This window comes from Lontra canadensis, unplaced genomic scaffold, assembly GCF_010015895.1.
Source record: "Lontra canadensis isolate GAN:19392208 unplaced genomic scaffold, GSC_riverotter_1.0 scaffold33, whole genome shotgun sequence".
NCBI classification, from domain to species: Eukaryota; Metazoa; Chordata; class Mammalia; order Carnivora; family Mustelidae; genus Lontra; species Lontra canadensis.
In genome coordinates this window covers 7,785,917-7,813,795 of record NW_022631027.1, presented here as the reverse complement: position 1 = coordinate 7,813,795, position 27,879 = coordinate 7,785,917, and the positions used below count along the sequence as shown (strand labels likewise).

The 27,879-nt window shown below is 37.5% G+C and overlaps 1 protein-coding gene and 1 long non-coding RNA gene across 5 annotated transcripts in view; one reads left to right on the top strand and one right to left on the bottom strand.

The window, feature by feature from the left end:
* Nucleotides 1-24,421, top strand: part of ARHGAP29 (Rho GTPase activating protein 29) — a 74,353-nt gene extending 49,932 nt beyond the window's left edge. For all 4 annotated transcript variants that reach the window (XM_032867171.1, XM_032867169.1, XM_032867172.1 and 1 more), the window contains 11 exons: nucleotides 6,696-6,853; nucleotides 7,395-7,534; nucleotides 7,811-7,915; nucleotides 10,153-10,251; nucleotides 11,285-11,424; nucleotides 11,911-12,099; nucleotides 12,431-12,568; nucleotides 16,826-17,058; nucleotides 18,500-18,830; nucleotides 18,960-19,068; nucleotides 21,962-24,421. In XM_032867171.1, the coding sequence (XP_032723062.1) occupies nucleotides 6,696-6,853; nucleotides 7,395-7,534; nucleotides 7,811-7,915; nucleotides 10,153-10,251; nucleotides 11,285-11,424; nucleotides 11,911-12,099; nucleotides 12,431-12,568; nucleotides 16,826-17,058; nucleotides 18,500-18,830; nucleotides 18,960-19,068; nucleotides 21,962-22,827 (2,508 nt within the window). In that variant the 3' untranslated portion in view covers nucleotides 22,828-24,421. The remainder of the gene's footprint in view (nucleotides 1-6,695; nucleotides 6,854-7,394; nucleotides 7,535-7,810; nucleotides 7,916-10,152; nucleotides 10,252-11,284; nucleotides 11,425-11,910; nucleotides 12,100-12,430; nucleotides 12,569-16,825; nucleotides 17,059-18,499; nucleotides 18,831-18,959; nucleotides 19,069-21,961) is intronic.
* On the bottom strand, nucleotides 6,205-27,879 carry LOC116873377. Its single transcript, XR_004383800.1, has 3 exons — nucleotides 27,804-27,879; nucleotides 6,381-6,384; nucleotides 6,205-6,216 (listed from the first exon to the last, which is right to left on the bottom strand). It is a non-coding gene; the product is annotated as an uncharacterized LOC116873377 (long non-coding RNA).

Here is a 27,879-nt window from a genome sequence, read left to right as displayed (position 1 = left end):
TCACAAGTAGGCAGAGAGGACCCTGAGATCATGACCTGAGCCAAAGGCAGAGGCTTAACCCACTGAACCACCCACACCCCTAAAGTGAATTTCTTATATAGCATATAGTTCCATATTGATTTTTTAAAAATCTGTTTTGATAATCTCTATCTTTTAAGTTAAATATTTAGACAGTTTATATTTAATGAAAATGTATGTTCAGAATTAGGCCTACTTTTCTCTTTTTCTATTTGTACCTTGTGTTTTCCTTCATTTGTTTCCCTTTTGCTGTCTTATATTGGATAATTTGATAATTTTTTAGAATTATGTATAATTTATATTACAGATTTAATTTAATCGATTTTTATTTATGTGTTAGAGTTACATTTTAATTTACCTGACGTGCTTATTTGCATTTTATTATCTACATTTTAATTTCCTGGGCTTTTGACTGTATGTCTTTTTACAGGGTTTTTTGTTTGTTTGTTTTAATGGTTGCACTAGGGCTATATTTATAAAAACTTTTCACTGGCCTATGTAGAACTAACATTTTACCCCTTTAGGTGGAATGTAGAAACCACATAGTCTCACCATATAAGTCCTTTTTACTTGTTTTGGGTTGTAATTGGTATGTGTATGTTCTATCTATATATCTTGAAAACCTCACCAGACAATTTAAAATTTTTGTTTTCAAAAGTTACATGTCTTAGAAAAGAGAGGTCATCTTTTTAAATTACCAGATATTTACTGTTGCTGTTTCTACTCTTCCATTTCTAAGGTTCTTTCCTTTTGATATCGTTTCTCTCTTTTCTAAAGAATTCCTTTAGCATTTCAGTTACAGCAGGTCTTCTTGTGGTGAATTCTGTATTTCATCTGAGAATGTCTTTATTTCGTCTTTATTCCTGAAGGACATTTTCATTTGATAAAGAATTTTGTTCTTTTCTTCAACACTTTAAAAATGTCCTTCTGGCCTCTGTGTTTCTAATGAGAAATCCATAGTCATTTGAATTTTTGCTTCCTCGGTGTGGAATGTGTTGTGGGTTTTTTGTTATGTTTTTTGCTTGCAAGATTTTTTTTCTTTGTCTTTGGTTTTCAACATTTTGATTATAGTTTACTTGGGTGTGAATTTTGTTGAATTTATTGCTTGGGGTTCCCTGAGCTGCTTAAATCTGCAGGTTTGACTCTTGTAATATTTGGGAAGTTTTCAGCTATTGTTTCTTCAAAAAATTTTTATAGCACTCTGTCCTGTTGCTCTAAGACTCCAGTGACTCAAATTTTAGACCTTTGTTTTTTCTCTACGGGTTGGTGAGGGAGGTGTCTTCCCCCCCCCAATCTTTTCTCTTGATTGTTGATCTATTGATCTGTCTTCAAGTTCACTGTCTTTCCTTTGTTATCTCTATTTTCCTATACAGTTAAAATAGTAAATTTTTTTGTTTGAGATATTTTTTCTGTTTCTTTTTTATATCTTCCATTTCTGTGCTTAGACTTCAGTCTTCCCATGTTTTAAGATTATTTGCTCTTACATATTTAGACTGTCATATAGCTGCTTTAAAAGTCTTTATCCGATAATCCAAAAAGGTGAGTCATCTCAGGGTTAGTGTCTATTTATTGTTTTTTCTCTTGTGTGTTGATGAGATTTCCTGGTCCATCATGTAGCAAGTAATTTTGGATGGTATTCTGGACTTTTCTGTATTACTTTATATGACTCAGGGTCATCTTTCTAACCTATACTGAATGCTGATATTTTTTAAATTTTAGCAGGCATTTGATCGAGTTATGTTCACTCTACAGCTCCTAAGGAGTCCCTTCCAAGTCTTCTAGCTGTGCAACTTAGCTAAACTACTCTGCTGCTATTGAGGGCCAAGGAAGGAAAGGATAAAGACATAAAACAATAGGAATTTCAGACCCCTCACTCTTTAGATCCAGTTTATCTGGTCCTAGAGAAGAATTCCCCTCAAAGTTATAGATGTCTGTTTGGCTGCTACTGCCATCAGTGCCACAGCACCACAGTTTAGTGCCTGGGACTTGCTTTGGGGCTGGAGGACAAGAGAAAATAAACAGAGAAAAGAAACCAGAGAGTCCCCCCACCCAAACTCTTTCAGTCACATGTCTTTGAATAGGAGGTCAGTATTGCCTGGGAAACAGTAGCAAAAGAAATAACAGGAAGCATACCCCTGGATTGCTCATACCTCAATTTGTTGTTTCTTTCCACAATCTGCCTGCTGCCATTTATTTTCCAGAGTTCTCAGAAAGTTGAGAATTCGGTGGGAAACCGGGGAGAGGGGGGGTGGTAAGCTTATTCCATTTGAATCAGAAAGTCTCCATAAAATGTTCCTTAGTATTTAAAATCGTATCTCATTTGTTTACCGAATTCTGATTAATGTGTGATTAATTTAAAGAGCCAATTTTAGCAAAATGATTGAAAAGAATTATAAAAAATCCCAGGATTCAAAATTACATTATGAATTACTTAGGCCAACCTTTACACTTGACAAGCCCTTTTCACCTCAGACAATAGTTCATGAGAGCTAAGATTGATATATACTTGCCAGTGTATTAAGTTCTTTGCCTACATTAACTCATTTCATTCTCACACAATCCCATTAGGTAAATACAGCTGTTTTTAGCTCCATCTTATTGGTAAAGAAACTAAAGTTTAGAAAACCTGTCTTCTCAAAACATGGTCCTTAGGCCCGACACATTATCTTTACATTGGGAGCCTATGAGGAATGCAGAATCTTGGGTTTCAACTCAGACTTTTGAAATCAGAATCCACATTTTGAACAAGAATCCCCCGCATGATTCATTTGCACATTAGCTTTTTATGAAGGATTTGCTTAGAGAAGTTACAAATAACCTGATCAAGGTCACCCAGCATGTAAATTGTAAAGCTAGGGTAGAACCTGATTGAATGACTTCAGAACCTGTGCTCTTAAATACCGTGCTGTCTTGCCAAATGATTATTTGCCTGTGTGTGGCAACTCCAAAATTAATATAATTTTTATATTGAGCTAAAAGGAAATCTGTTTCTTGTGGACCTTTCAAGTTATACCATATTCCTATAATCCCTTTTCTACAAAATAACACTTTAACTGTTTAAAGACAATTATTACCTCCTTTTCCTGTATGTTTTTTCCAAATTACACACCCCCATATCTGATTTTTTTTTCATATAACATGGTTTTAAGCTCTCTTACAAGGTATAATCTTGCCTACATACCTCTTAAAAATGATGCTGTTTGGTGATCCAGTAATTATGATTTCCTTTAATTTGATGTGATATAAATAAGGGGTTACTTAATTTTGTATGTAACATATATATATTTATTGATGCCCACTGTGTACATAAATGTAAGACAGATACCTGCTTTCAAGGAGATTAACATATATTTAGGAAGAGAGAATGAACACATCTGAAAAATTGGAGAGTAGTACCTATCAGTGTATGATATAGACTTTTGAGGTTAAGGTCTCTCAAACTTGGACAAATCCCCAAACTTATGAAAATCTGTACAGCATGTAATGTATAGAGACAGCTAATAGAGGTGATCTGTGTATATATTTGTGAATAAAAGTTGATATTAGCTAAAGTTCTTTGAGCCAATTTAATTAAGTTTAGTTGTGCTGTCTAGTATTTATTCACATGCAGATCCAAACAGATACCAAATCAAACATTTCATTTCTTGAATATAGATATTCTTTTCTAGGTAAGAACAATGACTTTCTCCGATTTCTTTAAATTTTCTTTCTTTTATATAAGATTTTTAAAATTTATTTATTTATCTGGGAGAGAGCAAAAGCAGGGGGAGCAGCGGGCAGAGGAGAGGGATAAGCAGACTCCCTGCTGAGCAGAGAACCCGATGCAGGAATCAGCTCTAGGACCCTAAGGTCATAACCTGAGCCAAAGGCAGACATTTAACTGACGAGCCATCCAGGTGCCCCTCTTTATGTTTTCTTCTCCATCAAAAGCAGAACTTAGGGGTTTTGGTGACTTATTCAGCATCTCAAATTGTTTTTAAAAATTTTTTATTTTTCACTCTAGGACATATCTCATATGTGATTGTTGAAAAAGCAAAATTATTTGAGGTACAAAGATTCTAGGCACTCAGGTTCTCTCACTATTTTCCGGAAGATACACATATCACATTTATATCCTAGGAAAATTGTAAGTTATATCATGGACATTGAGGATTACTACTGAATATCTAAAATTGTCTTAAATTATGAAATATTGAAGGATCAGAGATAAAGATTGTAATTATATTACTGAGAGGAAGAAGAAACGACCAGGCCAGTCACTAAAGACCTAACCAAATCAATGGGCTTTGAAAAATGGGAAGAATTAGAGCAAGAGTTTTGTTTAGTTTTAGAGTACATTCAAAAAAAGTTTATCTTTAAAATAATATAGGATAGAGAATTATACTGAGCCAAATTTATTTTAGATTATTGCTATTTTATATGAAAGAAACTTTCCCCATTATTTGAAATTCAAATTCTCTCTGAACAGCTATCATAAATATTTGTACTAATCCAAGTGCCATTGGAGGAACTAAAAATTTGCTGTAGGTGATGAAAACTGGGGATAGATCTAGTTTGAAGTCCTGTGTGCTAGAGGGAACAGTTCCAGAAAACAAACAGAATTACAGTATGACATTGGTTAATCACACTTTCTGTTACCATACATTTGGTCATTTCCCCTTTAAGAGGCACTTAGGTCACTGTACTAACTAGAGGACTAGAAGAAAAGTCTAAGTTCCTGACTCAGGTTGCAGATTGGGGCACAAAAAAATCTAGAGGCAGGATGATTTTTGAGGTACCTGTGAGCCACCCCAGGTAAGATCCCCAGCGAGTCCTGTAGGATCTACCCCACTGGGGTTCACTCTTTACTGTTTCTGTTAGGTAAGTGAGAAGGCTGAATAATTTAGGGAAAACAGATTTTAAGATTGGACTACCCATATATATAACTCCTTAAGTCTTTATTTTTAATAAGTACCCAGAAACAAACATTCAGCCGATGAATTGATTATGCCAGTATATTCATTTGGCTTTTTAAATTATTGGTGTTTTTAACTAGATTCATAAAGCTTATTAAAAAGTATAAAAAATGTACAGTTACCTTTAGGATCAAGAGAGTAAGTTCAGTTTACCATTAACTGGGGAATTTTCTCATCATAGCCAGTTGCAGGACTAAACTTTACCATCTGCCATTTGAATTTCCTTTGTTCCTTGAGAGAGTTATAACACATATAAGCTATTCTTTTATGTTTACTTTTCAAATACTACTTATGCTGAGTCTTATTTATCCTTCGGGAATGCCTCTCTACCTTGGAAAGGTCTCAGAGGTTAATCAGAATTTCAGCAGATTATCTGGTGTAACAAGAGAAATGAAGAGGAAACATGGCAGTCTTTGAAATAATATTAAGCCAATTGAAATTTGGCATTTATTCACATTGCTCACCTGGAAGCCAGAGTGGCATTTTATAACATAAATTCTGTGATAGCTCTTAACACCCTTTAAAACCCTCCACTGGCTTCCAATTGTACTTAAATTCAGACTCCTTACTTCTGTTTAAATGCCTCCTGTTTCTGGTATCACCTCAAACTGAAACTTCACCTCTTTGGACAAGCCTTCAGCCATATTGACCTTTCAAGTGTTTCTTGAGCATGGCAAGCTCTTTCTCACTCACTTTTGCTCTGGGGTCTCTGTGCTACCTCTTCCTTTTTTCTGGATTGGGCTTCTCCCTGAAACTTTGCATTGGCTCTTTCTTACGTCAGATCTCAGTTCAGGTGTGACCTACTCAGAGAGGCTTGACTAACCTGCCATATCAGAAGTGCCACTCTGCAAATGCATCCCAGCTCATATTTCATAACTTGACAGTCTTATATAGTATTTATAGAAGTTTTCAATACCAGAAATTATCTTATCTACAGAATTTATTCACCCTCTCTCTTACTTCACCTTCAGGAGAACGTAAATTTTGTGAGGACTGGGATCTCATCTGTTTATTTGCCATAATACGCTCAAAGCCTGGGTTTCTGAGAACACTAAATTAATTCATTCGTGTGCAACTCTCAGAATGGATTTGGCACGTTTGCAGGCACTTGCTGGCTGTTAAAAATTGCTACTATTACTACGAGTAGTAGGAATAGTAGTATATGTGGGCATTTGTAGAAACTCAGTGGGATAATATATTTTGGATAGATTCAAGATAATGCCTAATTATTAAAGCTGAGTTCCTTAGGATACATTATAATTGGAAAGCATTTTTTAATAGGATTGAAAAAGTAAAAGTCAAAATAATTATACTCTGATTGAAACCTTTTCCCTTATGTTTCTCACTTAAGAGTTTAGACTGTTGCGGTCGGACCATCAGCATACGGAGCTGGGGATCCTCAAAAACACATCTGTCTCCTAATATTATGAACCAGTAGGACAAGGGAATGTATTTGTGAACTTTTCAGTTTACAGTCAGTTTTGCTGACAACGATTGCTCCTAGATAGTGAATTACAACTACTGTTTTTTGTTTTGTTTTTTTTTTAGATCTAGACCTAATCTAGACCTTGCACAAAGCCAGGCAACCTAGTATGCTTATGGTGATATTCAGTGTTCTGTGCTTCACTGTATGGCCTTTTTTCTTTCGAAATCAATCTATCTTTATATAGTGTTCTGTATAGTGGAAGTTATTTTGCCTTTTGTCTCTGTCTGTGACCATAGGTGACAGTTAACCTCTTCCAGATGCAACACCTTCAGGCAGCCTCCCTTGCAAACAATTTACAGTCTCTCTGTGATAGTGCCAAACTCTATGACCCAGGTCAAGAGTACAGTGAGTTCGTCAAGGCCACAAATGCAACCGAAGAAGAAAAAGTTGATGGGTAAGAATTAATGTGTAAATGAAATTATCTCAAAAGATAAAACCTTTATTGCTAAGTTCCTATCTGATAGTAGGTGGTGTCTTTTCTAACATTGGCAGAATTGACTTTAAAACTTTCTGAACTCATTTTATATTCAGATGTGAATCACTTAAGTGTAAAGCTTTTCATTTTGACACAGAGCTCAGTTCTTTGAGATTTAGAAATCCTTTGAGAATGGCAAATCATATTCATATCTATTTTGAATGTCTACATATTTAACAACCTACATTTTCCATAGACGTTATACTAGAAAAGTTTAACCATGACATGAATTATTGACCATACTTTTGCTACTCTTTTCCATGTTTTGGCTGTAATAAGCTCAAATGATTAATAAATTTTGTTCACATCTTCTCTAAGAAGTTGAACCATATAATAAGATTTATTTTTAATATTTAATTACTCTGTTCATTAAAGTAGCAGATTTTTCTGAAAATAGAATAAAATAGTCTGGGTATTAGTCATTCTTCTAAATGATGAGTTTTATTTGGGTTTTTCTTAGGAATATAAATAAACCATTAACAAATAGTCCCCACACTTCTGGATACAGACCTACCGACTCGTTAGAGGATGTAGTGCGCCTTCCTGACAGTTCTAGTAAGATTGAAGAGGACAGATGCTCCAATAGTGCTGATGTAACAGGTAGACTTTCACATTAAAGAGAGCTCTGATTTATGGAAGATCAAGTTGTTTAAATGAGATTATTAAATGAGTTGCAACTCTGGAATTTAAAAATCAGGCCTTGAATTAAAACTTCATGAGGCCTTATTCGCAGTTGTAAGCACTGTGCCTGTCTTAAAGTTGACTGTTTGATCACTGTACAGAAATTTGACTTGTCTCATTTTATGTAATGTCAGTATTTCACCTCATGAAATCTGTCTGTAGCCAAGTTTGACTTTAAATATTCTTTTCTTAAAGGTCCTTCTTTTATAAGGTCATGGACATTTGGGATGTTTAGTGACTCTGAGAGCACTGGAGGAAGCAGTGAATCTAGATCTCTGGATTCTGAATCTATAAGTCCAGGTACATAGCATTTAAGTCTAGCAGAGAAAATTCAATGACATATTCCTTTTGGGGGATATATTTTAACCACCTGATTTTTTTAATCAACTGTCTCCTAGAGAGGAGTATATACATATACACATGCAGTTTAAAGAAAATTAAGACAAACCCTCATATATTCACCACCCAGCCTATAAGAAATAAAACATGATCAGTATATTAGCAGGGCCCTCTGGACACCTCCTTGAAAACCTTACCCCACTGCCGCCCAGAACAGACCATCATCCTGGATTTTTTCAATCATTCTCTAGCTATTTTAAATGTTTTATTACCTGTATCTACTTGAGCTTTGCCCTCTTTGGAATGTTATACAGATGGAATTATACCATTTTTTTGTGTGACTTCTTTCATGTTTTTTTAGATCCATATTGATGTGAATAGCTGTCCTTATATATCTTTATTTTATACTTATAATCTATATAGTATTCCATTCTGTGAACATAACTATACATTTTAGATTGTTTTGTAGCTAATTGCTGTGGTGAACAATTCAGTTAACACTAATTTTGTGCCTGTGATTACTTACTCAGTTTTTTAAATGTACCTTTAAAAGGCACTTTGATAAGGAGAGTCCAATGCTCCTTAGAGAGGCAAGATAGATGTGTTGACTTCTCCTTAGTGGCTTCAAAGAGGATGACTTGCCATAGGTAATACAGCTAGCAGGGAAAGAAGGTAGTATTTGGACCCATGAGATTCTTCCTTAGACATTCTTTCTCCTCCACTCTTCTACCAAAGACTGCTCCAATCCTGTTCTTCCCAGCCCTTCTCCTAGGATCCTTGGTGCTGTGGAATATGTTATAAGATATAACCTGCCTCAAAAGTCCAAGACATTTTTTAAATAGTGTTCTATATATTACAGAAATTTTATTTCTATAAATAAATCTCTTGAAATTTAAAGTAAGAAATAATTTCCATGCAGCATTGGGGTTTGTAGGCTTACTCTGTGTCTTCCTTGAAAACTAGTTGTGTGCAAGCGACACCCTGAAGTTGTGAGCCTAAATAATACTTGGCTGAGTGTTTGTAATTGACTTTGTAAAAACACGATGGTTGTAGCTATGCCCAGAAATTAAGACCCATTCTAGAACAAGCCCTAAATTATTTGGAATCCCATAAGACTACATGTGATAAAGACAAAAGTTTGAAAACTAGTTACATGGTAAATGGTGAAGATCTGGGGAGGCCTGATCTGGGAATGAGGGAAGTGGGGAACACGACAGCCATCCTCACATCCTGGAGTGGGAAGGGATTCAAGGACAGTGCTCATCTCCTTCAGGAAGAACGGGGACCAAAGGCTGGGGTTCGTGGGCAGGCAGGTTGCTGCTCAAAAATACAAGGAGGCCATCTCACAGTTAGAATAGTTCTAAGTAGAACGTGGCACCCCATGATTTCTCAGTCACTGAGAGCACAATTCAAAGCAAAAACTAGGTGACTGCCAGCCTCTTAAGCATATTTTGAAGAGGAATCTTTTGGGGGGAAAGATGTTGGTTGAAATCATCTGTAAAACCTTTTCTAACTCGCATCCCTAAGCTCATGAAGGCCTTGAGGTAAGGTGAGATCTTCCACTTGGATAGCTAGAGTCCTGGCTGTATGCTCTGCAGGGAGCAGAGGAACCTCAGGCCCTAGTCAGGCGGCTCTGAGACCCACACAGCGTCCTTTGCTGACACAGCTTGTGTCCTGTGCTCTCAGCTTCCTGCCAGGGATTTTCATTCCTGCTTCCCGCTCTCCCATCCTCCTCGCAACTTGAAATGTTACCATTGTATTGATGTATTCATTAGATTTTTGTGTATTATTTTTGTATACGTTTCTTTGTAATTCGATTCAACAAGCATTTAATGACAGTTTACCATTGTGCTAGTCACTTTGTTAGATAGTGGATGGTAAGACATGAATAGAAAAGAATCTCTGTCCTTGTAGAGCATATAATCTCTAACTATCACAAGTTGGCAGTAAGGTCTCATTGGAATGTACGATTTCTCAATTTTAAATTTATTTGGAAAAGTCAGGTTTGGTTGAATTCTCTTTTGTTCCTAATAATAAAAATCAGAATTCCCTATATCTAAAGTCTGAGAATGGAAACAGCTTTTTGCATTGTAGCCCACAAAATAGTATGACTTGTGTTGTTCAAAAAATATTGTCATTACCCATTTCTTAAATTCTACTGTGAACAGTCAGGTGATTGTAGTCACATTTCCTTTTAGGAGACTTTCATCGAAAACTGCCACGAACTCCATCCAGTGGAACCATGTCTTCTGCAGATGATCTAGATGAAAGAGAACCACCCTCCCCTTCAGAAGCTGGTATTACTCTCACCTGAATCAAATTCTCACTAAACCCTTTGAGTCAGCAACACTGCATGATATTAGGAAAATAGTATAATTTAAAGAATTACTTTGCTGTGTATTAAAAGACATTATATTGACTTAAATCTATCCCAAAAATTATGTACAAGTATGGGTTGATAATGCACTAGTGAAATGTTAGAAACAAGAATAAAAGAATAAGTAACAAAACTACTAGATCTAAAATGTATTAGCAGGGTACAAAAATAAACTAGTTAGTTTGATCTTTTATAAACCTCATACAGTGCCTTAACTGTTAAAAGTGTTGTAATGCATGAGAAACTCTGAAAAAGTCTCTTTAAAAGAAATAGTGCACGAGAAGTTAGGCAGGAAAATTAAATAAATATGTTCTTGAGGACAAGGAAAGTTATGGATGTTGACAGATATAAGAGAGAAATCAGTTACCTTAATGACCTGAGTTAGACTCATATAAATTAGTTTTGTACATTTGAGAACTCCTTATACCTGTTTGGGCATCATTTACTAAAATAATATGGAACATCTGATCTCAGGTAGGATACTGATGGAAAACTAGCTAGTATTATCTTTAATTTTATGATGAATTCAGAGTAAGAGTAGCTTTATCTTTAATGCAAATAACAGTGACACTTACTGGTCTCATACAGCTAGTTTTCTTTGAAGCTTTCATAGGGACATTTTCTAAGAATGTAATACCATTCTGTAACAGCCTTCCAGGTGCTATAAAGGGTATATTAATAACAGTGTAGATTCGCTGATGTTGAAAACATAATGCCATCCTATTTTAGAAGTACCTTAATGGTTTTTTGGTGATTTTTTACTTACAGCTCAAATGTGTACTTTGTAAGAGATCTATAAATTGGATGCCTATTTTGCTGTTGCAGACTCAAAATAATAGCTTCCTGTGACATATGAATGTTACAAAGTCTAAAGATTTTTCAGAATTTAGCATCATGTGTTATAATTGTTATGTCATCTTACAATTCTTATACCAATTTATTTCTGTTGCAAGGACCCAATTCCCTTGGAACATTTAAGAAAACATTGATGTCAAAGGCGGCTCTCACTCACAAATTTCGAAAATTGAGGTCCCCCACAAAATGTAGGGATTGTGAAGGCATTGTAGTATTCCAAGGTGTTGAATGTGAAGAGGTAAGATCTTTCTGGAATTCCATTAGCTCTTTCATGCTTTTTGCCTTATACTTTTCTGTTACTAATTTTATTGATTAGGCTCTCTTACATGTATATTTTTAATAAATTGAACCACAGTGTAATTTTTTTTTTAAGATTTTATTTATTTATTTGACAGAGAGAGATCACAAATAGGCAGAGAGGCAGGCAGAGAGAGAGGAGGAAGCAGGCTCCCTGCTGAGCAGAGAGCCCCATGCGGGGCTCGATCCCAGGACCCTGGGATCATGACCTGAGCCGAAGGCAGAGGCTTTAACCCACTGAGCCACCCAGGCACCCCTGAACCACAGTGTAATTTTGTAATTCATTTAGCTATTAAGCATAGTTCAGACACCACAAGTAATACCTTTTAAAATCATTTGTGTAGAGTTACCATTCTACCTATAGTTTGCTCATTTGTTCATAGTTTTGAGGTAAATGAACCATTTTTTAACTGTCATTTTCTTGTAGTGTCTCCTTGTTTGCCACCGTAAGTGTTTGGAAAACTTAGTCATCATTTGTGGTCATCAGAAACTTCCAGGGAAAATACACTTATTTGGAGCAGAATTCATACAAGTTGCAAAAAAGGAACCAGATGGCATCCCTTTTGTACTCAAAATATGTGCCTCAGAGATTGAAAATAGAGCCTTGTGTTTACAGGTACGTTGTAACTCTTAAAATTAAGTTTAAAAATATAAATGCCCGTGTGATTTGTTCTAATGATGAGCCTTTAAAGGAAAACAGTGCTCTCAATTTTTAACAAGTAAAAGTCTCTTTAAAAGAATTTATTCAGAATAAATAAACTAATAATAAATAAATAAAATCTGAATTTATTCAGATTTATTTAGAAAATGTTACCTCATTTGGCCCTAGTTTTTTCCTGAATTATTAATAAAAATTGAAGTAGACACATCAGATGTATGGAGATGTCTGCATTTAGCCATTTGTTCTAAAGGAGAATTTTGCCAAATTTTTCCATTTTCTTCTCAAGGGAATTTATCGTGTATGTGGAAACAAAATAAAAACTGAAAAACTGTGTCAAGCCTTGGAAAACGGAATGCACTTCGTAGACATTTCAGAATTTAGTTCACACGACATCTGTGAAGTCTTGAAATTATACCTTCGACAGGTAAAGTTTTTACCCTTGAAACATACCATTAAAGAGAAAAGAACAAAAATATGATTGTTATTTTACTGATAACATTTGCTACACAGATATTTTCATTGACATAGACCATATCCATATGTCTCTAATTATTGTTACAAATCAAAGAGTATATAAAATACATGTATATTTAAAGACCAATAATAATAAAAACACTCATTTCCCATCACGTAGCTTTAGGAAGTAGAACATTACCTTACTGAAGGCTCCTGCGTGCCCTTCTCCAGTAGTAGCCCTCAACGCCACCCCAGTGGTCTTTTCTAACCATGTTAATACCTCCTTTTCTTAATAGTTTTAATACCTGTTGCATGTTCCTAAACAGTGTCTTATGAAGTTTTAGGTAACTGAGAGGAAAGCATATATCTAGCTGTGTATTATTCACACTGTTAATGAAGGATTCAGTAAGTTCCACAGTGTCTGAGTCATGGTCCACCTTTACCTTCACTGACATCCTCAGATAGCCATTGTGGGAGGTCAGCGGGCAAGATCATGAAGGCATCTTGGGAACCTGCAGTTCAACAGATTTGGGGCATCATGCAGGACTTTTGTATAAGCTGGATACTGGAGATTCAGCAGGAATATGGTCGGGGGTGGGCTGCTCTGTATTTTCTCTTTCTGTGCTCACTGTTGTATCTGAGATTTACAGGAGTAGATCCAAAAGAGAAACACACACACATGCTCTTCTGTGTGTTGAAACAGTAATCGGCCTTAGTGGCTTCAGGCAGCAGCTCCTCATTGAGGGGTTGCAGGAGCATCAGTGCATTGCCATGATGAGCCAAGTACGGAAAAGAGCTGGGGTCAAGTTCCTTGAGTAAAAATGAAGATATAGTCACAGAGAGCAGAGCAATGATGGTTCTCATCATGTCCATCTCTGGAGTTCTGTTCTGCATTTATATCCTTTCTAATATTGTGAATAGCCGTCTTCCTGGGATCTCCCTTCTCCGCCCCCTTCTCTCATCTGAGGGAATGCCTGTCTTCTGTGTCATGTCTTCCTGTTTGTGGTTTATGCTCCTGTTTTGGTTATGCCATACTTGATTGAGCAAGGTGGAATAAGAGTAAATTTAGTTATTTGAAAATGTCTTTATTCTGCCTCTTGAACAGGATGGGAAAGTGGATTGTGTGGTAGGTTATTGTATTCTAGATTGGAAATTATTTTTCTTCAGAATTTTGAAGGCATTTTTTTATTGTTTACTTTGAAGTGTGAAATCTTTCTCATTTTTAATTCTTTGTATAAGGCCTATTGTTTGTTCTCTGAAAGCATGTAGAATCTTCTTTATCTCCCCATTGTTTTAAAGTTTCACAGTGTATGCCTTGATGTGGATGTATACTCATCTGTCACTTCAGGTACTCCACAGGCTCCGTTCTCCTTGGCCTTTTGTTTTTAGGACTTTTATTTTGTTGCTCATTTCCTCCTATTTTCTGTTTTTTCTTTCTGGAAATGTGCTTACTGGACAGCTTGTACTTGTTCTCTAGTTCCTTCATCTTTTCTCTATTATTTCTTTTTTTTGTTTTTGTTTTCTTTTAACACTTTTTAAGAGATTTCCTCAGTTGGTCTTGTTTTGTTCGTTTGGTTTGGTTTTTTGTTTGTTTGTTTGTTTTTTGTTTGTTTGTTTTTTTACAGAGACAGATACAGAGAGAGAAGAAACACAAGCAGGGGGAGTGGGAGAGGGAGAAGCAGGATTCCTACGGAGCAGGGAGCCCTGCGGCTCGATCCCAGGACCCTGGGATCATGACCTGAGCCAAACGCAGAGGTCATGACTGACTTAACAACTTAACGACTGAACCACCCAGGCACCCCAGGTTTTGTTTTTTTTTTTTTTTTTAAGTAGGCTCCATGCCCAGCATGGGACCCAGTGTGAGGCTCAGACCCACAACCTCCAGATCAAGACCTGAGCTGAAACCAACAGTCAGAGGCTTAACTGACTTAGCCACCCAGGTGCCCCAAGATTTCTTCAGTTTTATCCTATACACCTATTATAATCTATTTCATTTCTGAGATCATATTTTAATTTCTAAGAAATTGGTTCTCTGTTCCTTTTACAACATCCTTTTTAATGAATGTAGTATCTTATCTATATGAGATATTCATAGCTTTTTTTCTAAGGATTCTTTGCTTAGCCTCTAGTGCTTTTCAATAGGAATATAATGCGAGCCCTATATATAATACTAAATTTTCTAGGAGCCACATAAAAAGAAACCGTGAAGTTAATTTTAATATGTAACATACTGAAATACCATCTGAATGCTTAATCGGTATTTTTCAAATTTTAGTGAAATTTTTTTGTTTTTGTTTGAAATGAAGGGTTACTGAGTCTTTGAAATCTGGTGTGTATTTTGCATTTAGAGCATATGTCAATTTGGAATAGTGACATTTCCATGCTCAGTAGCCATATGTGGCTAGTGATTACCATACTGCCAGCACAGTTCTAGATCTTCAGCTCGTTTTGTTTCTGCTTATTTTGATTTCAGTCTTTCATGATTATCTGCTTAAAATGAAAGAATTGGAATTGAAGTCTCTTTGGAAGGTTTTGAATACGTACAGGCTTTAAAGATTTTAAGCTCTAGTGTGATCTAGGAGGGCTATTTGGGAAACACCGGTTGTCTGTATCTCTAGGTCTCTGCTCTTAGGCTTGGCTGATTCCCCAGAGAAAGGTCTTTCCCTGCCTGTAGGTGTGGTGCCAGAACTCTAGGAGCCACCTTGGGTAAGAAAGCTCCAGAATCTCTGCTGTAGCAGGCAGACAGTCACTAAATCCCTATTTTTAGATAGTTGTGCAGCTGTTGTTTGTGCTTGACATTGGCCATCCAGAGGACCTCTCTTTTACACTGTCCAGAGATGAAATCCCCACACTGCTGGGGAAAATGTTGTTGAGAAACATGGAGTGGAGACAAGGATCTGGAGATCTAATGCTTCTTAAATAGCCCGTTCTCCTCCAGGATCAGAGTACCTCATGCTAATAGTCTGTGGGTCTCCTGTAAATTGTATTGGTTCTCATTTTGGAATTTTAGCTTTCTCAGGACTGCTAAGCCATTACGTATTTATCTGCTCTTCAGTGGTTAAACGTTGCTTTTATCTCCTTTCCTATTCTCCTAGTCTTTGTGGACTTAACTATTTCAGTGGGGTTGTCAGAGGGAAAGAAACTAGGTACAAATGTTGGATCTGCCATGTTAGCCCAAGAAACTTGATTTCTTTCACATTTTGCAGAATTCTCAGCTGAGAAATGGAGACAGAGTACCTCTGAATGTCTGTTCATCTCACAATGAGTCATTTTGTCCCTTTTGGCCAGTCAGAGGGGGGAAATAAATGGGGTCCAATACTATTCCATCTCAAGAATGCTATGGGACCAACATTTTAGTGTGGGGAGCCATGCTCAATTTTTATAGTATTAGAGAGTAGCCTTCATTTTACTCATATTTGGGAAATCTAAAGCCTCAAGAGGTTGAGTGAGCTCCTTCAGATCCTAGAATAATAGAGGTAGAAATTAATCTCAGGGCCTCCCCTCTCTGTGACCAGCAGGGGAAACTGGAGAAATGGGTGCCTACCTCACCACAGATAGTATAGGACACCTGCTAGCCAGATATGGGCTGTTTCCATTGCTGAGCGGTGGAAATATTGAAATCGCTTGTGCCAGTAGAGGGATCAAGGTGGCATGCCCCTTGATAGTTTGAGAGAGGAACATTTTCTTTAACCTACTTATGGCAATTCAAGTTGTATTTGAAAATTAGGTAAATAAAACATTAGCAATGTCTTTCTTCTAAGCCATGCTATCTTATGCTAATCTTCAGTCTGGTCAAAGTAAAACAAAAGGACCCAATAGTATTTTGTTCTCTGTCTACCCTATGCCAATAAAATTCAGAATATAAGCTTTTTCTAATTAATATGACTGGCTTGTTTTAATAAAACAGGTGAAGATCATGCTAACTTTGGGGCAGTGATGAATGTACTTGGTATAGGATATATAGCAAAGTTTTAAAATCCCTCATGCAGCTTTTGATTTTAGAATGTTTTACTGATTATCAGTTAACTCACTTTTAATACAGATAAAATTTTTGGCGATGATGTCAGAGTCACTTAATAGATAACATCACTGACAAGCATAAATCTATTTCTAAGTCCCTTCTAATCTGAAGGGACATAGTAAATCCATCAGTAGCTATTCAGTAAATTATTAAAAGGGAAAAAGTGGACAGAATGATATTCCTAATGTGATTTTATTTCTTTAGCTCCCAGAACCATTCATTTTATTCCGATTGTACAAGGAATTTATAGACCTTGCAAAAGAGATCCAACATGTAAATGAAGAGCAAGAGTCAAAAAAGGATAACCCTGAGGACAAAAAATGGCCAAGTACATGTATAGAAATAAACAGAATTCTTATAAAAAGCAAAGACCTTCTAAGACAACTGCCAGTATCAAATTTTAACAGTCTTCATTACCTCATAGTTCATCTTAAGCGGTAAGAATTTTGTATAAGGCGAGCGTTCATTAGTGGGTGGACAATTGATCAGGTTTTTGTTTGGCTTTTTTGGTTTTGTTTAAATTGTGGTGAAATACACATAACATAAATTAACCATCTTAACCACTTTTATTATTTTTTAAAGATTTATTTAAGTACATGGACAAGGGGAGAGAGGAGAGAGAATTCCAAGCAGACACCGTGCTGAGCATGGAACCTAATGTGCGGTTCAGTCCCATGACCCTGAAATCATGACCTGAGCCAAAACCAAGAGTTGCTTAACCAACTGCGCCACCCATGCACCCCCATCTTAACCACTTTTAAGTGTACAGTTCAGGAGTATTAAGTACATTCATATTGTTGTGATGTTTTAAAATGAATGTTTTACTTCTCATATGTGTTAGGGAAAGGGAGGCATTGAATAGATATGCTTAGAGCTAACACCTTCAACTCAGATGCCTCCTGTGTCCTGCGCTCTGGCTAAGGAAATAAGGATGCAGATATTAGGTCTCTGTCACCTGTTGTGCTCTTCCTCTTGACGGCAGATCTGCAGACCAGCGCAGCACAGACCATTCCTGTTCTAACGGGGCTGGCACAGTGTGCAGAGAACAATGAGGGGATGGAGGGGCCGGAGTCAGAGAAGCTAGCCCTGAGCCAGACTGGAAGAACTGGGTGGTGGTTTGGGGACAAAGACTGTGCAAAACAGCATTCTGGGTTGAGGGTAACAGACACAGGTGCACGAGATAATGTTGCTCTTGGGAAGCATAGGTAGTTTGGCGAAGGGGACGTAGCAAGCAGTAGCTTGAAGTGAGCTAGGCCAAGGCCCGATAAAGAAAGTCCTACGTACCTGCCAGACAAGTTGACTGTCTTCCTTCTATACCCACTAAAGAATCTGGAGCCAGGAATGTAACGTGTTTAGATTTGTTAGATCTTTCTGGCAGCAGTATGGAGAATGGGTTGGAGGGGATCCTTAACTGCAATTCAGAACTTCTTGGGTAGTTATAGAGATAAAAGGTGTGGAGAGCTTAAAATAAGGCCAGAGCTCTGGGAGTGGCAATCGAGCAGAAAGATCTTTAGGACGCAGAATCAGCTTGGCTTGAAGACCAGCTGTGGCCAATGAGAGAGCAACCTACGATGACGGTTAAGTTTCCAGCACAAGGGCCCTGGGAGGATGTGCTGTATACTGACATAGGAGCAGCTCTTCGTTTTTGATTTTGCTTTTCTACTGGTCAAACTTTAGTAGTTCCTCTACTTGCTTGAATGTTATCCTAATATTCTAAAACCCAATTCAGTGTGTTGTCAGTAACTAATCAGATAAATATATCCTTTTTTTAGACTTCTGCTGCCCGTTTTTCCTCCACCCTTCTCAGTCCATAGTGAACTACCAGCAAGGAAATCTAATAGGCAAATCTCATACAGCTTCATGTGTTCTACTTCACAGAGTCGTAGATCATGCAGAAGAAAACAAAATGAACTCCAAAAACTTGGGGGTGATATTTGGACCAAGTCTCATTAGGCCAAGGCCCACAACTGCTCCTGTCACCATCTCCTCTCTCGCTGAATACTCAAACCAAGCCCGGTTGGTCGAGTTCCTCATCACTTACTCACAGAAGATCTTCGATGGATCCCTGCAGCCACAAGAAGTGGTCGTGTATAGTACAGGTGGTGGTATACCTCATGTTGATCAAGGTTGCCTTCCAAAGCCTCTTTTATCACCAGAAGAAAGAGACCCAGAACATTCTATGAAGACACTGTTTTTCTCTTCAAAGGAGGTGAGTTTTGACCTTTATGGAATTGTGGTGGAACTCTATAATGTTTATTAGTTATTAATAAGATTAAAGTTAAAAATTTTTGAGATGTGTTTTACTTCTTCAAATTCAAGAATTCTCCTCTATCAACAGGATATGCACACTGTGGATAGTGAGACCAAAATTTTCGAGCCAGCTACATCATTTGAGGAATCAGAACAGAAGCAAAATGCATTAGAAAAATGTGATACGTGTCTCATTGGTGAGTGGCCATGTAAAATTCATGTTTGCTAACCAAGCTGTGCCAACAAACCTTGTCTAACAGCTACAGTGAGTGAAGTTGAGAGAAATTAGGGAAAGAAGCTTCATTAGTAAATGTATCTTTACTGGTCATTAAAAAGTTGCTGTTTACTATACCTTACTTTTTTTTTTTAAGATTTTATTTATTTATTTGACAGATAGAGATCACAAGTAGACAGAGAGGCAGGCAGAGAGAGAGAGAGAGAGAGAGAGAGCAGGAAGCAGGCTCCCCGCTGACCAGGCAGCCCAATGTGGGGCTCGATCCCAGGACCCTGGATCATGACCCGAGCCGAAAGCAGAGGCTTTAACCCACTGAGCCACCCAGGCGCCCCATTATACCTTACATTTAAATGAATGTCATTCTTTACAGTAATCGTTCTTATAAAAAGACATCTTGGGGCTCACAAAAATTTCATTTTTGCCATCAATTAAAGTCAAGGAAGAAATGTGTTGAGCCATATCAAAGTCAAGGCAGAAATGTATTGAGCTGTATGAATTATCATAAAATCTGTTACTTTGAATCATTGTATTGACCTAATTGCTCATAACAAGTCAGCTAGACTCCTCAAAATTAAAACATTTAGACTCCTAAAACTCCTAACATTTTTTTCAAGTGCTTTTACCTGTCACCTTTCACACATTAAGCACAAATACATATATTTTATTCACCGTATGATCATTTTAGTTGTAGTGATTAGTAGCTGTCATGCTGGCAAAAAGGCTTCCATTTGTTACTATAATCCTATATATCTCTAGAACTAAATTTCAGTTATTTTTAAAATGTAGAGATATATGTTAAATTTGATGTGTAATCCTATGTCAGTGATCGTAGCCTGACAGGATCCAAAAAGTAAGGGATCTGACTTTCACTTAAGCATCCTCTTCCTTTGTGCTAAGCACTGTGCTTATTGTTTGATTCCATTTATCTGATTTGATCTTCATAACAGTTTTGTGCTAAAAAGTCAGTAGTATCAGCCCCATTCGATTCATCGCCAAATACTCTGAGAGAGGCTAAATAATGTCTGAGGTCATGCCACTAGTAAATTGTTCAGTTAGTATTTGAACTTAAATTTATACTTATTTTACTAACATGATCAATTATTTACTATCATGACCAATTAGGAAGAGTAACTATAATAAATGTCATTTTCTGAGAGCCTATCATATACCAAATCAATTCTGAGCACTTTTCATGATTAAATCATTTAGGCCACACATCATCATAGATACAATCATGATCTTTTCTGACAGATGCTGACACAGGGCCAGTGACATTGCCTTGCCCAGTGCCAAAGTGGTAGAGCTGAGCTCAGCCTGGCAGTTGGGCTTGAGAGGCTGCACTCTGACCCATTACGCTCTTAAGTTTATCCCTGGGAACTTTAAAAATTGTACTTCGACTCAGGTCATGATCCCAGGTTCCTGGGCTCAAGTTCCAATCAGTCTCCACAGGGAGTTTGCTTCTCCTCCTTCCCCTCCTCCCACTTGCCCTCTCAATCTTTCTCTCTCAAATAATAAAGAAAATCTTTTTTAAAAATGCTTTAAAAAGGGGCGCCTGGGTGGCTCAGTGGGTTGGGCCTCTGCCTTCGGCTCAGGTCATGATCCCAGGGTCCTGGGATCGAGCCCCGCATCAGGCTCTCTGCTCGGCAGGGAGCCTGCTTCCCTTCCTCTCTCTCTCTGCCTGCTTCTCTGCCTACTTGTGATCTCTATCAAATAAATAAAATCTTTAAAAAAAAACCAAAATGCTTTAAAAAAAGTGTACTTTGGTTGGTGACTCTGGCCCTGCCACCAGCACTCAGTTCCTTTAGAGTGGTCCATAGAAGGACCTGGGATGGTCCCTGGAAGGCAAAGCAAGAGCACGGTGCCCTGGAAGCCCAGGGGAGAGAGTGTCAGGTAAGGAAGGTCAGATGACATGAAGACTGACAGCTGATTCTGATTGCCTCCTGCCTGCAAACCTCTGCCTCAGAGATGTGGGAAAAGGACCTGGCCACAGGGAAAGGGGTCACATGCTGTGCTCGGGGCAGCTGAAATTCAAAGCCAGAATGGTGCTCAGACACAGACTTGTTGGATGTTTTCCAGCGGGAAAGGGCTGCATGAGCAGAGGGCTGGCATTTTCCACAACTAGGAATTTTTTAGGGGAGACGCTGCAAAAAGGGACCAGGTTGGAAGGAGCTGAGGGTTCTAATTTGAAAAAGCATGGCCCATGAGTCCAGATTGAAGGAAAGAGAAGAAAGGAAGCCTGGGAGGAAACAACCAGTGAGGAGAATGGTGTTTTTTACTTAAAACTGAACTCTTCAACCTGAATTGGACAGGATGAATGTTAGAGCGCACTGATGAGTTTTTCAGATAAGGATGCATCTGAGGCATTTAATGGGCTATATTCTCACTGTGGGTTGGATGTAATTGGAAATAGCAGATTGAGTGAGTTGGCAAAAGCCTTTGGATTCAGGGCACACCTGCATTTGGTTGGTGTGTAAATTAGTGTAGCTTTTCTGAGGTTAATTAATACCAATACCTACTGAAACTGTGACACCCCTTTCATCTCAGAAATATTTGCATGGAGCACATTAAGAGAAAAAAGTTACTTCAGCAGTTGTTGTTTTGTTTTGTTTTGTTTTGTTTTGTTTTACTAACCTGCAGTGGATTTTGTAGCTGTTTATTATATTGATTTAAATAAATGTAAAATTCTAACATTTTTATTTCAAGTGCACCTTTAATACTTTGAGTATTTAACTTCTCTGCATAGATAACTGAGAGTGTTAACAAGAGTCTTATATATTTTTCCAAGTTATTCTGTAAGACTCTTGTTAACCACGTGTCATGAAGTTTGATTTTTAAATAAATCTTTTCCTTTTTAGACAACAAAGTGGGTTTGCTTATAAGCCAAGAGCTTGAATCAGCATCACAAAAGATGGAAGATGTCTGTAAAACTTCCAAGCCACTTACTTTGAAATCAGAAAGGGAAACAAACAGTGTTGAAAGGCATGCTCCACGGACCAAAGTTAGACCTGCAAGTTTGCCTGTAGATAGACTACTACTTCTTACAAGCCCTCCTAATGAGAGAACCGTCAGAAATATGGGAAATGTAAATTCAGACAAGTTTTGCAAGAATCCTACCTTTGATGGAGTTAGTAGGAAGGATACTCCTACTATTGTCTATTCAAAAATGGACGGTTTTGACCAGCAAACTCTACAAAAAACTCGGGAGAGACTGTATGAACAAAATGGTCTCAGTGCAAAGACTGCAGCTGGAACGGGAACCGTGAGCATCAGGATCGGTGGGGACCAGCCAGACAGCTCCCCCCGGCCTAGTAAGCCATACACAGAACCAGTCAGGTCAGTGAGACAGGTGTCAGAGAGACGGTCCTCTGACTCCTGCCCTCCTGTGGCTGTCAGAGCGCCCCGAACGCTGCAGCCCCAACACTGGACCACATTTTACAAACCACGTGCTCCCACCAGTAGCCTGCGAGGGGATGAGGAGAGGCTCGCAACCCCCTCCCCAGCACTGCCTCCCAGCACAGCCCCCACCCCCCAGGGACCCCTGCTAAAAACAGTCCCAGCCTCCGACAAGGCACCCCCTGCCTCCACGCAGTCCACCAGCAAGCCAGGAGAGAACTCTGAGGAGCGGGACTTGCCCGAAGTTCCTCCCGCGTGTCAGAGACCGAGACTAAAACGAATGCAACAGTTTGAAGACCTGGAAGATGAAATCCCACAGTTTGTGTAGGGTTGTCAGAATCCAGCTTTTCTGTGTTGTTGTTTTATTTTGTGGTATTGTGTTTGTTTCGTGAAAGAAACTTCTGACAGGGCCCCTTCTTTACAGTATTGCCACATCATGGGTTTTGCTTTTTGTCCTTGTATCGTGTTATACTGCATTGGTCATATTGAATGGTAGACTGTTTTGATAGGGCCCCCATCTGCGCCTCACTGGAAATCTCTGTATTTTTAAAGTTGTGAATAAATAGGTGGACTCATGTTTTTTAAAGTTTAGTTGATTTTTCCCATAAAATGGTCCATTTAAATGCATCCCTAATATATGATATAGTTCTCAACTAATAGGTGCAATTGGGGAAAATCTGCTTTATTTTTTGAAGTGAAACTACGTTGCTTATTTATAAAAGGACTATTTCCGAATGCAAGTGCCTGAAAGATCTTTGTCTGGTATGATTGTTTTGTTCACATGATTTTATAGTGTGCATCTTTGACCTCTCATATGGTATGTATGTAACCTTTTATTTTTCAGTTGGCAATTCACCTGTTAATATTTACACAATGGCCAAAAGGCTTGCAAATCTGTATTTAATTTCATTTTGATTAATGGCCAGATTTTCCATGTGGTAGTCAGTTGAATTGTACAAAGAAAATACACTTAAACTTATTTCTAAATTACATAGTTCAGTTTTGTCTTATTCGGATTTAGATGGTTTTAATACATTTAATATCTTTTCACCTCTTGCCTTGTTCAACATAAACTTTTGTTTTTCAACAGTTCTGAACGTTTTGGTATTTTATAAATTGGTCCAAAAATGTTTTAAAATCCAGTGCATTTCCTCTTCATGTTGTCTGGGATTTTTTTTTTTTAACCACTACTTTGGTATAAAATGTTTTTACTTTTAAGTAATTTTATGTACTTTTTCTACCTGAATTTTTAACCATTGACAATGTATGTTTCATCCAAATCATGCAGAGATTTTATTTAAGTTGATTCTAAGTATAGTTTGGCAAGCCTCATTGTTTGGAATTTGAGAAAAAGTGTAGATGATTGGATGGATATATTTCATTTATAAAATTCCTAGTTTTTAGAACTAGTGCAGTTCTGTGATTTTCTGGGTTATATCATTTTGCCTAAAACAGGATATAAAAGGGACAAAAAAATTTAAATAGCTTCTTTTTCTATGTGTGAATTCTATTTGTAGCAAACGCTTTTATATGAATATGTTATCCTTGATAAAAATACATATTTTATATATATTATATATATACATATATATGTGCATATATATGTATATATATTAACCTGTTAAATTATTTCAGGTTCTCGTGGCTTCTCTGAAATTGTTGCCTCTTCGGGTGTGAGACTAGATTTAGTCACCATTGGGTTAGTGGTCAGTACTTGAACTCATATATTCCTTGACTATAACATGGAATGCATTTTGTAAGAAGTCTCTATATAGCTCTATATGACATTATGGACTAAGGAGAAATGAGTAACTCCTTTGTACTAGAGTCTTGTTTTTAGTCCTTATTGTGCAAGATATAAAAGAATTGTATTGCTACAAAAACCTAAAAAGAAAATAAGAGCCAGCATTTATTGAACCTTCTCTTTGTGCCATGAACTTTGCTAAATTCCTACATAAGTTATTTCCTTTCGAGTTCACAGCAGCCTATACTACATAGGTAAGTATTTTACTATTTCTGTATTACAGATAAGGAAACAAAGGCCTGGTTATAATGTGGTTTGGTTCCGTAGGTGTAACAGTTGGATTCAAGTCTCAAACACAGGGCTGTCCGATTCTTGATGTTTAGTACTCTTAATGACTGTGTTATTACTAAGTAATATCAGGTAATATTTAACAATAGAAAATACACCTTTAAAATTTTTTTATTGTGGCAAAATATGTATAACATAAAATTTACCATTTTAACCAGTGTACAGTAGCATTAAGTACATTCACATTGTTCTACAACCATGACCACTATCCCATCTCTAGAACTTTCTCATCATCCCATACTGAAACTTTGAAAATGTACTTTTAAACTCCTTCAGTTTTCTTTTAGCGTATTGAGATGACCGAGTCAAAGAATCTGTGGTATAATCAGCTGGCCTCTGTGTTAAGCCTCACAAGTGAGAATTCCACTTGGGCCTTTCTGTCTTTAGGGCTCTCTGACGTCTCATCCAGCTTAATCCATCAGTCTATAGGTATTTCTAGTTTCCTGGGACACTAAGTAAGTACCTCCTGAGCAGATGCTGCTATTTCTAGAGGACACAGAGTGTACACTGCCCTGTTCTACTTAGTAACACGGTGGCAGTTCTTCACAGGAAGTTGTTTTTTGACACATGGAAAGAATATGAGTCAAGGGAAAGGGCAGTAGTGGGGAGCCTTTTGGAGAGCTGCAAGACCACCAGAAAGGTTTGTGGAAAGCATCTTGTTCAAGTTTGCAAGAAGTCATTTGTGAAGGGTTGATCATGACTTTCTTTGATAGATTTGTTTTACATCCTGAGAACTTAATTAATATCCATGAATATTTAAAATCACTTCTAGTGCACTTCAGGCAAGGTATTTCTTTTGATACAGAGATGAAGAAGAGATGATGACTGTGAAGGACTTGTCCAGAGATTTCAGAAGCCAGTGAAGTCATACCTCCCTTCTTTGGGTGATTTAATTTAAAGATGGTACTATAGCTACATTATTCCCAGCTAAGCTCGTATTACTTACTGTATTTGTACAACTATAAAAATCTCTTTAAATGACAACCATGTATATTTTTATGGCACATCATTGTCAATTAATTCTCTGGTGTTTTCTTTCCTAGAAGCAGGAAATTGTTTTGATGTGCTGATATGATTATATATGTAGACAAGTCAGTAATATCTGGAGTTCAGCAAAGTTGCTACATTCACAGTTATGCGAAAGTCAGTTGTCTTCCTGTATATCATCAACTAATAAGAAGTGAAAGTTTTTAGAAAGATCTCAACATAAATTTGAAAGACCTGAGAATATATCTAACAAAGTACATACAAGATCTTCATGGAGACACTTTTAGACTATATCAAGAAGCATTTAAGGAGATTTTGGAAAAAATGGAGTCCTCTATGATGTGCATGGATGGGAAGCCTCGATATTGTAAAGATGTTCATTTACCTTCCATTTATTTATCAATTCAGTGTAGTCTCATCCAATATTGAACCAGTTTTGAACTATTTGAATTTGAAAATTCCATACATGATTTCCTCATTACCCCTAAATGCTTTAATGATGTTTCCCTAAAACAAGGTCCATTCCTACATAGCCACAGTAGGACAATCAAAATCAGGAGATTAACAATGATGTAGATCATCTAATCGCAGACAGCATTCAAATTTGCTGATTGCCCCAATACTGTTCTTCTCTGCCCCAGCATCCCTTCCTATGCAAGATCAGATGGTGCATTTAGTTGTCCTGTCTCTTCTCTCCTTTGATCTGGAGCAGTTTTCCCAGTCTTTTCTTTCATGACCTTGATTATCTGAAGAGTATAAGCCAGGTACTTTGTAGTATGTCCCTCAGTTAGGGTTTATCTAATGATTAGAAAAAATGATTAGGGTTCCTCGTGATTAGATTCAGTATATATCTTTTTGTTAGAAATATTGTCCTATTCTCACTATATCGTACCTGGAGGTACACAGTGTCACATTGTCCCATCCTTGGTGATGTTAACTTTGATCACTTGGTTAGGATAGTATCTACCAATTTTCTCTCTTTTAAAATTAGTGAAAAGAGTTTGGTGAGGACAGTCTTTGAGCCTACGTAAATGTCCTGTGTCTCATCTAATTGTCACCAGTTAATTTAAGTCTATGAACACCTGTTACCTGAATCAGTATCAGTATTCTCGTTGCCGAATGGTGAGTTCATCATTGCTAATGCTTTGATTGATATTCTGTGAGGAAGGACAGTCCCTTCTCCATCCACTGTCTATTCATTTGTATCAGTGTGAACTCATGGATTCCTACTTTATTCAGTAAGTTCCAATATATGGTTGTCATGTACTTTGCTATGGAACTTTTCCCACATTTGGTCTATGGAAGTCTATCCAAGCTTGCTTCTAAGTTCTTTTGATTTTTTGTGCTCTTCCTTATTTTTTTTAAGCAGATTAAGGTATCCCAAGCTTATCTTGTGCTTTTTGCAAGAAATCTTGGTTCTTTAAAATGGAAAATAGTATAGGGGTACCTGGGTGACTCAGTAGGTTAAGCGTCTGCTTTCGGCTCAGGTCATGATCCTGTGGTCCTGGGATCAAGCCCCACGTAATGTTCCTTGCTCAGGGGGGAGCCTGCTTCTCCCTCTGCCCCTCCCCCTGCCCCTTGCTTGTGCTTTCTCTCCCTATCTCTCTCAAATAAATACAGTCTTTAAAATGAATGAATAATGAATGAGTGAATGAATGAATGAAAAATAGTATATGGAAATCAACACCTGAGACATGCTCATTGCTACTGGAAAGTTCATTATTGACATGAACAATTCATTGAATAAAAGCCTTATTGGTGGACAGATCAAAAAAGTACATGCCTGGGGCACCTGAGTGACTCAGACGGTTAAGTTTCTGGCTTTGGCTCAGGTCATGATCCCACGGTCCTGGGATTGAGCTCCATGTCAGGATCCCTGCTTGATAGGGAGTCTTCTTCCCCTTCTGCCACTCCCCCTTGTTTGTTCTTTCCCCCAACCCCAGATAAAATTTTTAGAAAAAAAAAAAGTGTGTACACACAGAAAGATGTACAGCTATATAAATTTTTTTGAAGATTTTTATTTATTTATTTATTTATTTGGCAGAGAGAGAGATCACAAGTAGGCAGAGAGCAGGGGGGAAGCAGGCTCCTTGCTGAGCAGAGAGCCCGAAGCAGGTCTCGATCCCAGGACCCTGAGATCGTGACCTGAGCTGAAGGCAGAGGCTTAACCCACTGAGCCACCCAGGTGCCCTGCTATATAAATTTCTGTATATACATATAAACACTGAGATCCTCAATTCCAATTCAGTACTTCAGGATTTAATCCAGTATTTTCCCTTTCCATATTTATATCTCTCTCTC